This window comes from Rhizopus microsporus (assembly GCF_002708625.1).
Source record: "Rhizopus microsporus ATCC 52813 unplaced genomic scaffold scaffold_1, whole genome shotgun sequence".
NCBI classification, from domain to species: Eukaryota; Fungi; Mucoromycota; class Mucoromycetes; order Mucorales; family Rhizopodaceae; genus Rhizopus; species Rhizopus microsporus.
Genome location: NW_019671916.1, coordinates 2051896 through 2066732, shown reverse-complemented (window position 1 = coordinate 2066732; position 14837 = coordinate 2051896). Strand labels below are relative to the sequence as shown.

General features: G+C 36.8%; 3 protein-coding genes across 3 annotated transcripts; all 3 read left to right on the top strand.

Annotated features, from left to right (window-relative positions):
• The first annotated feature begins 1067 nt into the window (after nucleotides 1-1067).
• RHIMIDRAFT_254707 (uncharacterized protein) lies at nucleotides 1068-3977 on the top strand. The gene is made up of 7 exons (XM_023611112.1): nucleotides 1068-1460; nucleotides 1519-1941; nucleotides 2009-2113; nucleotides 2177-2554; nucleotides 2604-2939; nucleotides 2995-3801; nucleotides 3855-3977. Exons 1-7 carry the CDS (start codon nucleotides 1242-1244, stop codon nucleotides 3861-3863), a joined length of 2277 nt encoding a protein of 758 aa, XP_023471447.1. The 5' UTR covers nucleotides 1068-1241; the 3' UTR covers nucleotides 3864-3977.
• Nucleotides 3978-7909: 3932 nt separating this feature from the next.
• RHIMIDRAFT_233159 (uncharacterized protein) lies at nucleotides 7910-10455 on the top strand (the record flags this gene model as incomplete). The annotated part of the gene is made up of 3 exons (XM_023607898.1): nucleotides 7910-8345; nucleotides 8426-8619; nucleotides 10273-10455. The coding sequence occupies 3 exons, from the start codon at nucleotides 7910-7912 to the stop codon at nucleotides 10453-10455; spliced, it is 813 nt and encodes a 270-aa protein (XP_023471446.1).
• Nucleotides 10456-12546: 2091 nt separating this feature from the next.
• RHIMIDRAFT_11587 (P-loop containing nucleoside triphosphate hydrolase protein) lies at nucleotides 12547-14355 on the top strand. Its single transcript, XM_023605321.1, has 3 exons — nucleotides 12547-13707; nucleotides 13763-13942; nucleotides 13994-14355. Exons 1-3 carry the CDS (start codon nucleotides 12737-12739, stop codon nucleotides 14208-14210), a joined length of 1368 nt encoding a protein of 455 aa, XP_023471445.1. The 5' UTR covers nucleotides 12547-12736; the 3' UTR covers nucleotides 14211-14355.
• Nucleotides 14356-14837: the final 482 nt, after the last annotated feature.

The window sequence follows — 14837 nt, the reverse complement described above, 5'->3', positions numbered from 1 at the left end:
TATTGAGGAGTTCTGGTCTAAGATGAAGTCCAGCATTAAATGTTATGCGTTTAAGATAGATGATAACCTGACAAACAGAGTAGTACCATCATAAAGAAATATGTCTTCCTTAGTTTCTTTGAAGGTTGCAAAAATAAAACTGGCTTTTGATGACCTTATTAAAAGTGAGCAAATCAAACGATCATCCGAGGGCAACATAAAAAAAAAGCCAAAAAGCTTCATGTTATCTCAGAGTGAGACATTATAAACTGGCTTCTCTCTGTTGTTATGGGCGTTGTATATCTCTTCAACTAACAGAATATGGATGAAGACACTATTTCGGTATGCTACCTTTCACACTTTTATGGTCGTATTAAGCACGGTTTTCGCTCGCAAGAGTGATTAAATTGTCTCAATATAAATTGTTTAAATATTGTCTAAATCGTCTTAATCTCAAGTTTAACACTTTAAGAATATGGTAAAAAGACCACTGTTACAAGTCTTCTCCTTCCATACTTTCCTTTTCTGAGTCTAATAGAGTTATTTTGGTCCAAAGTGCAACTGAATTAAAGAGAAGCTACCAAGATAAACTACCAAATGTAACAAAGAAATACAGCCAAGAATGAATAAAAAACGCTGTATGAGTTTTCTTGATAACTGATTAGAATTAGAGCCAACACTTTATGACTCTGCTACGTTGAATAATGTTTAAAAATATCAAATGAATTTTTATTGGCTACACAAAAATAACCATCGGGGATATAATTTGTTTTATTTTGATGCGTAAAATCAAAATGTTAAACATGAACATATATTGCTTCACAAGTCCTCCCCCCCTTTCTTTCTTTCTTGTTCATATAACCCAATGCTCAACTTTAATATATTCAATAGGCTACATCATGTCTTTTTTTAAAAAGGTTCACCTTTTGTTATTCTAATCATATTTCATAATTATCCAATGAGAGTTCGTCTTTTATTTCCATTCAAAAAAAAAAGCAAGTCAAACAAGGGAGTTTTAAATTGCTCTTCGGCTGTTTTATATATAAAACCAAATTTTAAAAAATTACAAAGTCTTTTTTTTTCTCCTTTATTAAATCAATTATGAGCGCTGTATTGAGCGATGATGAAATTCCCCTTGCTCAAAGAGTAAAAGGTAAAGCAATGTGTTTTTTAATCAGGGGAATGCTTGATTGTAACACATTGTAGTGGAAAATCAATCGAATCCTTCTCTTTCTGAACCACGCGTTGAAAAGGATGAACAAATGAACGGTGAGAGTAGCTTGAAGGGATCTCCTGCAAATGCAGAGGATAGCGATGACGAGGATGATATTCCTTTGGCTCAAAGAATGAAAAAATCACCTATAAAGACAGAGGACAGCGATGATGAGGACGATATACCTCTTTCTCAACGACTTCAAAAGAAAGCCAATGGTAAACTTTCGCCTGTAAAGAAAGAAATAAATGGTGATCATGGTATATCAGTAAGGAATAATATTAATATTTTGTTCCACTTTTAATTCTGATTTATTACGCATATAGACCAAGGAAGAAAAAGTTAAGCCAGAACCAATGGAGATTGATATACCATCGAAGAAAAGACCCTTAGAAAAATCAGCAAGTACAAGTACTAAAAATACAAAGGCAAAGAAAAAGGCGAAAAAGGAAGAAGAAGAAGAAGAGGATATCTATAAATGGTGGGAAGAACAAGACCAAAGTGGTATTCAAGAGGATGATTCTATCAAATGGACTACCCTTGAGCATAACGGCGTCATGTTTCCTCCTGATTATGTTCCTCATGGTGTAAAAATGAAGTATGACGGAAAACCAATTGCGCTTAGTCCTGAAGCTGAAGAAGTAGCTACCTTTTTCGCAAACATATTGGAAAGTGAACACGCTCAGAACCCTGTGTTTCAAAAAAATTTCTTTAATGACTGGTTGGAAGTTCTTCAAAAAGATCCAAGCGTAAGTGTATAATTCTTTTATTTGTTTTTTTATGTCATCGGATCCTGATTTTTTTACATCCTTCTAGAACCCAAAAATCACAGATTTTAACAAGTGTGACTTCAGACCCATTTGGGAAAAACTTCAACGGGACAAAGAAGCCAAGAAGCAAATGTCCAAGGAAGAAAAGCAGGTAATGATCGACAGAGGTAGAATGTAAACATTTAACATTCATACGTCATCTTGCATTCAATAGAGACTCAAAGAGGAAAAGAAAAAAATAGAAGAACCTTATCAGACGGCTATCGTTGATGGACGTAGAGAAAAAGTTGGTAATTTCAAAATTGAACCGCCAGAGTTATTCCGTGGTAGAGGCAATCATCCAAAGACTGGCAAATTGAAGATGCGTGTTCAACCTGAGCAAGTGACGTTGAATTTGGGAAAGGGTGCCAAAATACCTGAACCTCCCAAAGGCCACAAGTGGGGTGGTATCGTGCATGATCAAACAGCTACCTGGCTAGCCACTTGGAAAGAAAACGTAAATGGTAATATCAAGTATGTCTTTTTGGCTGCTACTTCTGCTTGGAAAGGGCAGAGCGATATGAAAAAGTTTGAAAAGGCTAGAGAGCTCAAGGTATGTGTGTGAAGTACAGGTTGTCTTTCTTGTATTAACCAGGTTTAAGAATTGCGTGGCTGCTATTCGTGAGAACTACACCAAGGAATTAAAGGACAAAGTCAGTGAAATCCGACAAAGAGCCACAGCCATGTATTTAATTGACAGATTAGCTTTAAGAGCTGGTAATGAAAAGGGCGAGGACGAAGCAGATACAGTTGGCTGTTGCTCACTTCGTTATGAACACATTGAATTGGAACCACCAAACACCCTTCATTTTGATTTCCTGGGTAAAGATTCTATTCGATATCAAAATACCGTCGAAGTTGATGCTCAAGTATTCAAGAACATCAAGCTCTTCAAAAAGCAGGTTGGGCCTGGACACATGATTTTTGATCGCTTGACAGTAAGTCTCTTTTTTTTTTCATAAAATATAACGTGTGTTAAGATGAATAATATAGCCAAATGGATTAAACAAACACTTGAACAACTACATGAAGGGTTTATCTGCCAAAGTGTTCCGTACTTATAATGCCTCCATTACTTTTCAACAACAATTAGACAAAATGACAAATCCTGACGACAGTATTCATGACAAGTTACTATCTTATAACCGCGCAAATCGTGAAGTAGCCGTCTTGTGTAATCACCAGAGGACGGCCTCCAAGAATCATGAACAACAAATTTCCAAAATCGAGGATCGCATCCGTGCATTAAAGTACCAAAGAATGAAGCTCCGAAAGACACTTTATGCTGCGGATCCCAAGATGAAGAAAAATCCAAAATATGCCGATCCCGAATCAGATTTAGAAGAAGAATGGATGATACAACATGAGGCAGATTTAGTGAAAAAGGAAAAAGAGAGAATCAAGTCGCGTTTCCAAAAGCAAAATGAAAAATTAGCTGCAAAAGGAGAGCCAGAGTTGGAAGAGTCAGAATTGACAAAAAGCTTGAAGGCGGCTGATGCCCTCCTAGACACGTTTGCAAAAGAACGCAAAGCAGCCACGATTGAACCCAAGAGTTTGATGACAGCCGACAAATTGATCGTTAGGATTGAAAAAATTGATGAGCGTATTGCAGCTACCAAGGTCCAAGCGACAGATAAAGAAGAGAACAAACAGATTGCGCTAAATACTTCCAAGCTAAACTACATTGATCCACGTATATCTGTTGCATGGTGTAGAAAGTATAATATTCCTTTAGAAAAGGTGTTTAGCAAGACATTGATTGAGAAATTCAGATGGGCACAAAAGATACCTGACGATTGGGTAAGAAGAGATAATCATAAATCGAGATCAATGCTAACTCTCTTTGACTTTAGAAATTCTAAATTCCCAGTTTTTAAAATACAAATGATCACAGTGTAGTAAACATTCATTCCTTTTTTTGTTCATGGAGACTATAATAAAAAGCTACTCTATACATCTTTCTTTTTGGCAACTGCCTCCCATTTTACTTATACAAAACACCATTGTTTTTAAACATCAATTTAATGCATACATGCTTATATAGTGGAATGGAATCAAATACTAATGCTTCATGTTAGCTTGACATAGATATAGCATAATTGGTTTGAACATCTCTGGCGATTCAGATCTAAAGTCAAGAATATCATGTCTCCTGCTGTTTCTGAGTATACAACCAAAGTTCTGTTCTACGCGTTGACTATATTGTTTGAAGACAGTCGATCGAGTCAAGCCAGTAATTTACATGCAGATACTCATCGAAATTGATTAAGGCTTCTATAACATGCCATGGTTTACCCTTCCTATTATATTTTGTGATATTAGCATTGCATAATCCCTTGATGCCTAATTAGATACACGACTACCAATGACAACATTAGAAAGAAGTTGATATGTGCGTTGGCGTCTTGGCTACCTATCCACGACGCATTTCCCAGTTCCTTTACCAAACATGTCATTCAATGTCTCCAAATGTAGCGTCGCTTAGACCTACCTGATTCCATAACGGACCCTATACTCTTCCTCTTGAACAAGCTTCTCATTTATCAGGTATGATCCTCACAAACCTTATTCTACTGACACAATCATTGGCCATAGTATGCACCATCCTACACGAGTTCAACAACCTATATCATGCTCAGAAAATTCCTCCTTCTCCTACTCTACTGGGGCGTAAATTGTTACACTCTTCCCACCAGTGTTAGCATTTCAATTCCTCATAAACAGCTGCCTCAATATTTTTACCCTTGCTTCCAAAGGAGGTTTTAGTGTTTATCCCACACCTTGTAAAAGATAACAATGATAATTTAATTGAACGTTAGTTAGAACATTCTACTCTAAGTATGTAGCTTACTCAGTTGTTCTTCTTGAGAGACTAAAAAATATATTAAGTGGCACGAGGAAGGTGATCGATTTGGACTATTAGATGTGTAATTACCTCTGATATTTACTGCTTCATGGCAATGATATCAGAATGTCTTGTAGAAAAATTGTTGAAACTTTTTTTTTTTTTGCTCTTATTAGATAAACATCACAGATAAATCCAATATGCTTGTTTATCATTAGCAAAACGCGTTACAGTTTTGGAAAATTTGCTATTTGTACAGCACACCTGCTGTAGTTATCTTATAAATACTTCATCTTGTTGTAAAAAATTACTTGAGAAAGATCAACAAAAAAGACTGACAGCAAAATAGGTTATTCTTATAGACGCGTCATACTTAATTCTAATTGGCCATGGTTAATTCATGTAATAATCCTGTAATAATGAGCCTTCTCTCGTCATAATTTTAATAAAGAGGTTATCACAGACTCACCGACATATACTTCTCTTATATTCAGTGTTGTACATAGTGCCGTGTAGGTGTGCAAATAGCAAAGCCCGAAAAAATAAACGATCGGTAGCAGTTGGTGATGTCGATCAATAAGGAGCTAGGAGCATATCCTTTCAAGAAAGGTTTCTCACTGTAATTCATAAATTGAATAGATTGTGAATTACCGTATGATGATATATCAGAAGCCGCAGAAGCGTTAGAGGCAAATTATACTTCTTTACTGATGTTCTCACATTTTCGCAAAGAATCGGGGCTCATGATTTCTTTGACAGCGATCGAGGTAATGATATTGCCTTTTTTGGAGGCAAAAAGATTTTTTAGAAAAAATGGGCCATGCTTATTGATACTGAATTTCGAAAATCCGCTTCACGGGACAGTAGATGCCATAATCTTTTCCGGATATCCATATACATGACCTATATCCGATGACATATTGTTCAAATTGATTTTAGTATCACTTTCTATATTTGGTTCGACATCTCCATTCATCCCACAACGGGCCGAAGCATCTGTATAAATACGGATGTGTGCCTTGAATTGAGACACTTTCTCTTGTCTCATTTATTCGTTATATTATGCTCATCAAATCTTCAAATTGTTCGCTTCATTATGACTATACCCACAAGGATGATATACCCTCGACTATCATTTGGACTCAAACATTAGAATCAATCACCTTCAAGATCGAGAGTGTAAGCTAGTCGCTGAATGAGGTTCGTTTTTGCTAACGTCTTGAAGAATCAAAGTAGAGTTCATTTCTCTGAATACTGTCTAAACCTTCATAATCCATATAAATCAATCAGTTTGCCTCTATTTGACAAGCTATGCCTAGAAAAGGTACTCCTATCACTATAGCCTAAGGGTGATACTAAACAGTGACATCTAGTGTGTTATAGATAGAATCAATAATACCATGACATTTTTAAAAGAATCCTTTCATCTTTGGCCACGCTTACTTTCGCAGCAAACAGATCAAGAGATTGGAGATCAGCTGCTTGAAGCAAACTTTCTTGTATGCATTCGCCATGACGAAGCTGGTTTTGATACCCTTGATTTCGATTCTGTTATCAATGGTCAAGGTCAGAAAACTGGTCTTGAGTGAAAGAGACGGACATTACGGACCGAAGATTTCACCTTTTATAGAACAACCTGTAAAAAAAAAGAAGGTACACTCGTTTCTTTTCTCTCTTGCTCCTCAGCATTGAACTTTGTGGGCAAGAATCTATACATAACACATACAGATATATGCTCATTCAAGACTTTATGTAACTCAATAAAAAGCTGATTTACTCATATATTTACGAGTTCTTATTGATTATTAGCATCTCGCAAAAAAAGGGAAGCATTTACCTTGGAGCTTGCTACATGCATGTTTATATATGCATATATAATACATTTGTATAAGCTTAGCCAAAAGGAAAAATAAGGGCTGCATATATATCTCTTTTTTCCTTTTTACTCCTTTTTTCTTCTCAATTTACTCATACTGTTTTTGCCATACTAATAGTGATTGTCTTTACGTAGGGTTAAATGGTTTATCATCCATCATTGACATTTTCAGTAAAGTTCTTATTTAGCATCCTTATGACGATGTGTTTACATTACAGAATTTAGTACAAGCCTTTGCATATCATCATTTGTAGTTGTATAATACAACGCATCATGTGTTGTCTTGGAGATGCTTGCTGTACTCTCTTTCACACGTGTGTTTAGGATCTTTCTGTATAAAAAAAGTCTTATACAGACAACCATTGATTCTCATATATATATGTCACTTGACGGCGCCCTTAGATTTTGCGTTATGCGCGTAGCTCTTCAAATATAAATTTTTTCAAATCGATTATTTTTATTGTACATTCATGTCAAGGAGAAGCGATGTAAACATCCCAGGCCGAACCTAGAGAAAATCCAATATATAATCTATTATATTCAAAATATGCAAAAGAAAAAGAGGAGTTGAAAAGCTGCAAAGGGGAAATCATCTAACAACATTTTATAGGCAGGGAGATTTCAATTGCTATTTAGACTAAATGTATTATTATAAACTGATTGATCGGCTCAAGTTTAAACTGTTACTGGATGCACCGTTGAGCAAAACAAGTTAAACCAAGATTTATTTCTTGGTTAGAGCCTGTCAAATCTTTTTTTATGCAGTCATATGCTGCAGCATAACCTTGCATTGATTAGATAGGATAATCTACTTACACATCAAATAGCGTAGGCTTAATGCTTTGAAGAAGTAATAGCTAATCGGAAAATTAGAAGCAGTTAGTCAAAACTGGAACTAACGTGGCTCACTTAAGGCTGCATCAATTGTCATATAAAGTCGTTTCATTGATTGTGTTATGTATAGTAGTTAGCTGTTAGACAGCCACAAAGCTTGACAGTAAGCATGTATACAGGTATAGATGCAATTGCACACTTGTGATAATAACAACCAAGAAATGACAATAAAAGCTAGGTAATTAAGCGAGGAAAACAAGGGCATAAATTATCCAAAACCTCATGTATTTTCCTATACTCTTCTTTTTTTCTTCTTTTTTTATATATAAATCAACATTATTCACTACTATAAAATGCAAATTTTTGTTACCACAGTATTTAGATCAGTCATTATATTGAACGTTGAATCATTTGAAAGCATTGATACTATCAAGCAAAAGATCAATGAAAAATTAAATATATCCGATCCCGATTATTCACTTTCTTTCCACGGAAGAATGCTCAAGAATAGATATAACTTGCGCGATTATGACATACGCATTGGATCTACCTTACAAATGGCTACTCCTCTCAAAGGCGGTTCCTCTTACCCTAATCCTCTAAATAATGGTAAAGGTTCATTCTTGATTCTCAACTTGGAAAACGACACGATCACATTGACAGATGTAGACGATAATACTGAGAAGACCAGAAAGTTCTTTAGTCGGCAAGTCTGTCGCAAGACTCTTGACGACTCCGAAGATGAAAAGAGTAACGGAAAGAAGAGGAAGTATCAACATATTACAAAAGGTTAACTACTCTAATAAAAACAATCTATACTTTTTTTCTTCTAATCTCTTTCTGGTTATAAAATTACACTTTTTTTCTAGTGCGATGCTCTTTAGAACTATGTACAAGTGCCTATGTTAAAATTATTGGAGACTGCAATTACTGTCAAGCAAAGTATTGCAGTAGGCACAGGTTACCCGAAGATCATGCATGCTACAATATGAACGTGTGCAAACAACTTGCTCATCGAAGGAACAGTGAAAAACTACTTAACGAATGCTGCGTAGCCAGTAAAGTAAACAACTTGTAACACCTTTCATAGTTAAAACATAAACAGTTTACAAACAGAAAACATTTGTCTCTTTCATATTGGAACACGATTCTCAATGAGGTTTTTTTTTTTCAATGATGTGCTGATGAGTAATTATTTTCAGAGAAAAGAGTTTGAAAATAATCAAAGCATGTACTGTGAAGTTTCCGAAGTAGCTGAAATCAAGATACCAACCAATGCTTTTGATGTTTACTTAATATTGCCTAAAGCCAACACTGTTGTAATAGTAAGTATGGGTCACTGATTGATAATATTGTTTAACAAAGTTCATTATCGTTGAATTTAGTTCCATAAACGGAATTGACATTTAACACTTGCTATTTCCGAATATGTATATATCCGCGATGTTATTACAAAACAGGTGTTTCACTGTACAGAAATATTGACGCAGACTAGGAAAGGCTATACGTTGGATCCATGTGAGACAGAGGAAGGGTCTGAACGACATATAGGTCATTTGTGAGGGTCAGCTGAAGACACTAGAGTTTATTCTACTGAGACGCTGGACATTGTCAAAGCATAAAAAAATGCTGCTCTGGTAAGGTTTTAAACAGACAGCAAGAAAATGAACTTTGTTTACAAGACTTTTTGCTATTTGAGAAAAGAGTAGATAGCCAAGAGCCAGTGGGGAAGCGTAAGTACCTTGTGATTTATGTCATCAAACGTGAAAGAATGATCGAGTTGCAGTTCTCTTTTGCCGAGAATAACACCAGCATTGAGCTGCTGATAGGTGGCACGAGTGGAGAACTGAAGAAGAATTTCTACCATCTAATTTTACTTTGAAAAATACCATTGAGAGCGCCGAATATATTCTTTAAAATGATCATGATGATATTGCAATTGGGCGACATAACGAGAATGAAATAAAAGATGAAAGTAATGAGATTGAGATATAAAGCTATATCAGATATATACAATATGTATGCCAAGTCCATCTGTCTATCTATCAAGTTGTCTATCATTCCACTTATGGTAAATATCTATTAAACTACTATGCTTTTCCACGGCTTGTATGTCGGTTAGTAATATGTTTATCCTCATCTTTGATAACTTCCATTGCACACTTTAACTATCCCGACAATCCATTCAAAAGAAAGTCAAGACGACGTTTCATAAGCTCATAAAGGTATGACAAAGAATTCAATAAACTAGAAGAACTTCTTTTGATTAATTTTTACTGATAATTATATTGTTTTCTTTACAATTTATGATACTAAACAAATTAGGCAACATGTAACCCTATGCCTCCGTTACCAACAATCGTTGGGTTCGCATAATTTAGCTGCAAGATATTTCTAACCCGTCCATTTTCCTTTTGTCAGCTGTCCTTTTCTGCTTGTGATTACTGCAACCACGGCAATTCTTAAGGCTATAGTGGCGTTCTACAGTGTCTCTGATTGGATCGTATAACGTTATGTATAGAGAACTTCTGCAAGGTTATGGCAAAAGGTACTTGCTTACTTAATTGAAAACTGAGACATGCTACATCCTTTTGAATATAAATAGGGGCATGGTATTTTCTATCACTATTCATTACTTTACTGTTTATCAAATATCAAGTAAAAAATGAAAGTCTTATCTGCTGTTCTCTTTGCCCTTGGCTCTCTTATGATCAAGTCTACTATTGAAGGTGCTCACATAAGGGATACTGCCTCTGGTGATTCCTCTGATGTCGGAACTCTCGACAGTAAAACTACTGTCTGCTTGGGAGTTTGCAATCCTAGAATATTCTATTGTCCTGAACACTGGACACCTACTCTTAATGGAAACTGTTGGACTTGCTGCCATGAAGATGATTAAAAGCATATGTATCCTTTTATCAAATAAAAAGTGGCAACCTATTAAAAGGATGTGATTATATATAAAATCAAGTTTATTATGTTTGGAGTTACTGAGTAAATGTGGCGCGTTAGCAATAATAGTAAAGTTTTTGACTAGTACAATATCTTTTCCTCAAAATATGATCTACAGATTACATACATTCGATATATTCATTCGCTTAATTCATGTAAATTCTAAGCAACTATTGTTGATATCTTCATTATTTCCAACTGTGATTGCTTGCATCTGATTGAACCTTTTTTTTCTCGCAGCTAACGTCAAAAATAAAAGTCCGCAATATAAAACTTCCCCAGTTTATACGTTTTTTTCTTCTTTTCTTAAGCAATGGAGGAATTAGAACAATTAGAGCATTTATCACTTGTACAAAAAGTTGTTAGTGAACTCTACAATCACACAGGATTACATGAAAAAGTCTTGGGTATGAAAGTTGTTTATTGCTTTATTATCCTTATTTTACTTATTTTCACAATAGCTGAATTCATCATTCATTTGCACGATCAATCTAACGGCTCTCTTTCAACCTTTAAACAATCGCTTAAAGATGCTGATGCTGACTTTCCCGAATCCTTTATTGAAAATTTGGACAGAATCATCAAAACGATGAAACCTAAAAACAAAAGGGTCAATACGACCGAAGCCAGCGCAGACGAAAAAGCAAAGACATTCCCCGGCTTAGCTGTTCAAGACGATCCAGAATGGCAAAAAAAGAGAGAAGAGGATATGGAAGTGGCTGACGATATGATGGCACAGTTGCAGGGAATTAACTCTTCAAGCAAACGTCGACATGAGAGAAGTCCATCACCAAATGATAGATACCAGAGAAAACATCACCGTTCATCTCGAAGATCAAGTCCAGGTCGACGCTACAGATCACGTTCTCGATCACCTAGTCGTAGAGATAGCAGAAGAAGATCTAGAGAAGCCGAGAGAACACGTAATCCAGACCGTCCTTCTTCGTTGCAGGCACCAAGTCATGCAAGAGGAGGTATCATGGTAGAGGATGTGCCTTCTAGATCTATCAAGAGAATGTCATCTCCAGAACGCTGGGAATTAAAGCAGCTTATTGCATCTGGCGTTGTAGATCCAGCAGATTATCCAGAATTAAATGAAGACCTTGATTTTAATGGAAGTATCGAGCCAGAAGAAGAGATTGATGTGGAAGTGCGTGAGGAAGAACCTCCTTTCTTGAGAGGCCAAACAAAGCGATCATTAGATTTAAGTCCTGTTAAAGTTGTCAAGATTCCTGATGGTACCTTGAACCGTTCAGCCTTGGCAGGAGCTTCATTGGCAAAAGAACGAAGAGAATTGAGACAGCAGCAGCAGCAGCAAGAAGTCGATGCTGTGCCTCAAGATGTTACGACTCCTTGGCTTGATCCTATGGCTGGACCTGCCGGAAGACAGTTTGCTCAGGACGCCAAAGGTACTGGAAGACCAGAACGTATTTCTGAATGGAAAAAAGCGACATTCAATAGTGCAACTAGCTTTGGTAGAGTCACCAACTTGTCAATCCAGGAGCAAAGAGAATCTCTTCCAGTGTTTAAGCTTCGTACAGATCTTATCAATGCCGTACGAGAGGTAAAGCGTAGTGCAAATGGGAAATTGAAAGGGGGAAAAGCTAATAGTTATTTATATAGAATCAAATGTTAGTCGTCGTAGGAGACACAGGTTCTGGAAAAACGACACAAATGACACAGTATTTGGCTGAAGAAGGATTTGCTAATAACGGGCGTATCGGCTGTACACAGCCTCGTCGTGTAGCAGCCATGTCAGTAGCTAAACGTGTAGCAGAAGAAGTGGGCTGTCGTGTAGGGCAGGAAGTAGGATACACTATTCGTTTTGAAGACTGCACAAGCCCAGAAACGCGTATCAAATACATGACAGACGGTATGTTGCTCAGAGAGTGCTTGATTGATCCTATGATGTCGCAATACTCTGTAATTATCCTTGATGAAGCACACGAAAGAACAATATCGACAGATGTACTTTTTGGTTTACTAAAGAGTATGAAACACTAGATGTATTATAGTATATAAGCTAACAGCTCTTCATTATAGGAGCGGCAAAGAGGAGACCTGATTTAAAGCTTATTATTACCTCTGCAACATTAGATGCTGACAAATTTGCTACCTACTTCAACAACTGTCCTATTTTTACTATTCCTGGCCGTACTTACCCAGTAGAAGTTTTATATACAAAAGATCCTGAATCAGACTACTTGGACGCTGCACTTATTACTGTCATGCAGATTCATCTTTCAGAGCCACCAGGAGATATTCTTTTATTCTTGACAGGTCAGGAAGAAATCGATACTGCAGCAGAAATCCTATATGAGCGTATGAAAGCGCTAGGCAACGACGTCCCAGAATTGATTATCCTCCCAGTCTATAGTGCTTTGCCATCCGAAATGCAATCCCGTATCTTTGACCCAGCGCCTCCTGGAAGTCGTAAAGTAGTGATTGCGACCAACATTGCTGAAACCTCAATCACTATTGATGGTATCTATTATGTCATTGATCCTGGCTTTGTTAAGCAAAACAAATGGGACGCCAAACTTGGCATGGATTCATTGGTAGTGGTTCCTATTTCACAGGCAGCTGCTAGACAACGTGCTGGTCGTGCTGGACGTACTGGTCCAGGCAAATGCTACAGACTTTACACAGAGACTGCTTATCGTAATGAAATGCTACCCAATACGATTCCTGAAATTCAACTGCTCAACTTGTCTATGACCGTGCTTACTCTCAAGGCAATGGGAATTAATGATCTACTTCACTTCGATTTTATGGATCCTCCACCAGAAAACAATTTAATCCAAGCACTTGAACAACTTTATGCTCTTCAAGCGTTAGATGATGAAGGTCTCTTGACACGTCTTGGTCGTAAAATGGCAGAGTTCCCTCTGGAACCCCAATTGTCAAAGATGCTTATTCAGTCTGTTGACTTGGGCTGTTCCGAAGAAATTTTGACCATTGTTGCCATGTTGACTGCTCAAAATGTGTTTTATAGACCCAAAGAGAAGCAAGCTCAGGCAGATCAAAAGAAGGCTAAATTCCATCAACCAGAAGGTGATCATTTAACATTGTTAACAGTTTACAATGGTTGGAAGAATAGCAAGTTTTCTACTCCATGGTGCTATGAGAATTACATTCAGCAACGTAGTATGAAGCGTGCACAAGATGTGAGAAAGCAGCTGCTTGGTATTATGGATAGGTAAGTTTAAATTTTTTTTTTTTGTTAATGAATATCATTCACATTTATATAATAGATATCGTCATGATATTGTGTCCTGTGGTCGTAATTACACAAAGGTGTGCAAAGCATTAGTATCAGGATACTTTAGAAACGCTGCTAAAAAGGACCCTCAGGAAGGATACAAGACATTGCTTGAAGGGACACCTGTTTATATCCATCCCTCAAGTGCATTATTTAATAAGGGTCCCGAATGGTATGTACACAAGATATAATAGCAATCATGCAGTACTAATATAAAACATAGGGTAATTTATCATGAAATTGTGTTTACCTCTAAAGAATATATGCGTGAAGTCACTGCTATTGATCCAAAATGGTTAACCGAAGCAGCGCCCACTTTCTTCAAGATTGCAGATGCAAATAAGATTTCTAAACGTAAAAAGCAAGAAAAGATTGAAGTAAGTAGACAATCTTTGTTTATCCTACATTTCTCATACTTTTTTATTTTAGCCACTCTATAATCGATATGAAAAGCCCAACGAATGGCGTCTTAGTAGAGCCAGGCGTGGAGGAAGAATCAGTCAAACATTTGGTTAAAAGAGACATACATTTGTATATTTTTGCATTATTTCCAATAAATAAAAAGTGACAAGAATAACACATAACACATAACACACTATTATGTACGGACACTCAAGGTCGTCACTTTAAGGACAACCTTCTCCAGTACAGCACTGCTTTTGCCTTTACTTCGTTGGGTTGCGATATTGTTTCGCCTGAAGATCGTGCCAGCAACAACAGCAACAACAATAACAATAGAGGTGGATTAAACGCCTTCCAGATCCATGGCGCACTTTGCCACCGTCAAGGCCCCTTGACTTCAACTGAAGGCAATGAGCCTTCCTACGCCCAGCTATATATATGTGATCCTTCCTATGCCACTAAAAGAAGACAAGCACAAAACAGCAACCTTGATCCTGAGATTATTAGGAAGCTTTCGGTCATGCTTGCTCAATGTAACCCTTTTGCACGTATATATCACCATGCACATGAGATATTGAGCAACCATGAGAGCAGCAGCAACACTGTCAGTGATGGTAATGATCAAAGAGAAGACAGTGCGCCATACATCATTATCAGCCCATCAA

Coding starts and splice junctions, on each gene's coding strand:
- RHIMIDRAFT_254707 (XM_023611112.1), top strand. CDS start 1,242: ATGAACGGTGAGAGTAGCTTGAAGGGATCTCCTGCAAATGCAGAGGAT. Junction 1,942..2,008: donor TTCTTCAAAAAGATCCAAGC/GTAAGTGTATAA, acceptor ACATCCTTCTAG/AACCCAAAAATCACAGATTT. Junction 2,940..2,994: donor TGATTTTTGATCGCTTGACA/GTAAGTCTCTTT, acceptor TGAATAATATAG/CCAAATGGATTAAACAAACA.
- RHIMIDRAFT_11587 (XM_023605321.1), top strand. CDS start 12,737: ATGCAGATTCATCTTTCAGAGCCACCAGGAGATATTCTTTTATTCTTG. Junction 13,708..13,762: donor CTGCTTGGTATTATGGATAG/GTAAGTTTAAAT, acceptor TTTATATAATAG/ATATCGTCATGATATTGTGT. Junction 13,943..13,993: donor TTTAATAAGGGTCCCGAATG/GTATGTACACAA, acceptor TATAAAACATAG/GGTAATTTATCATGAAATTG.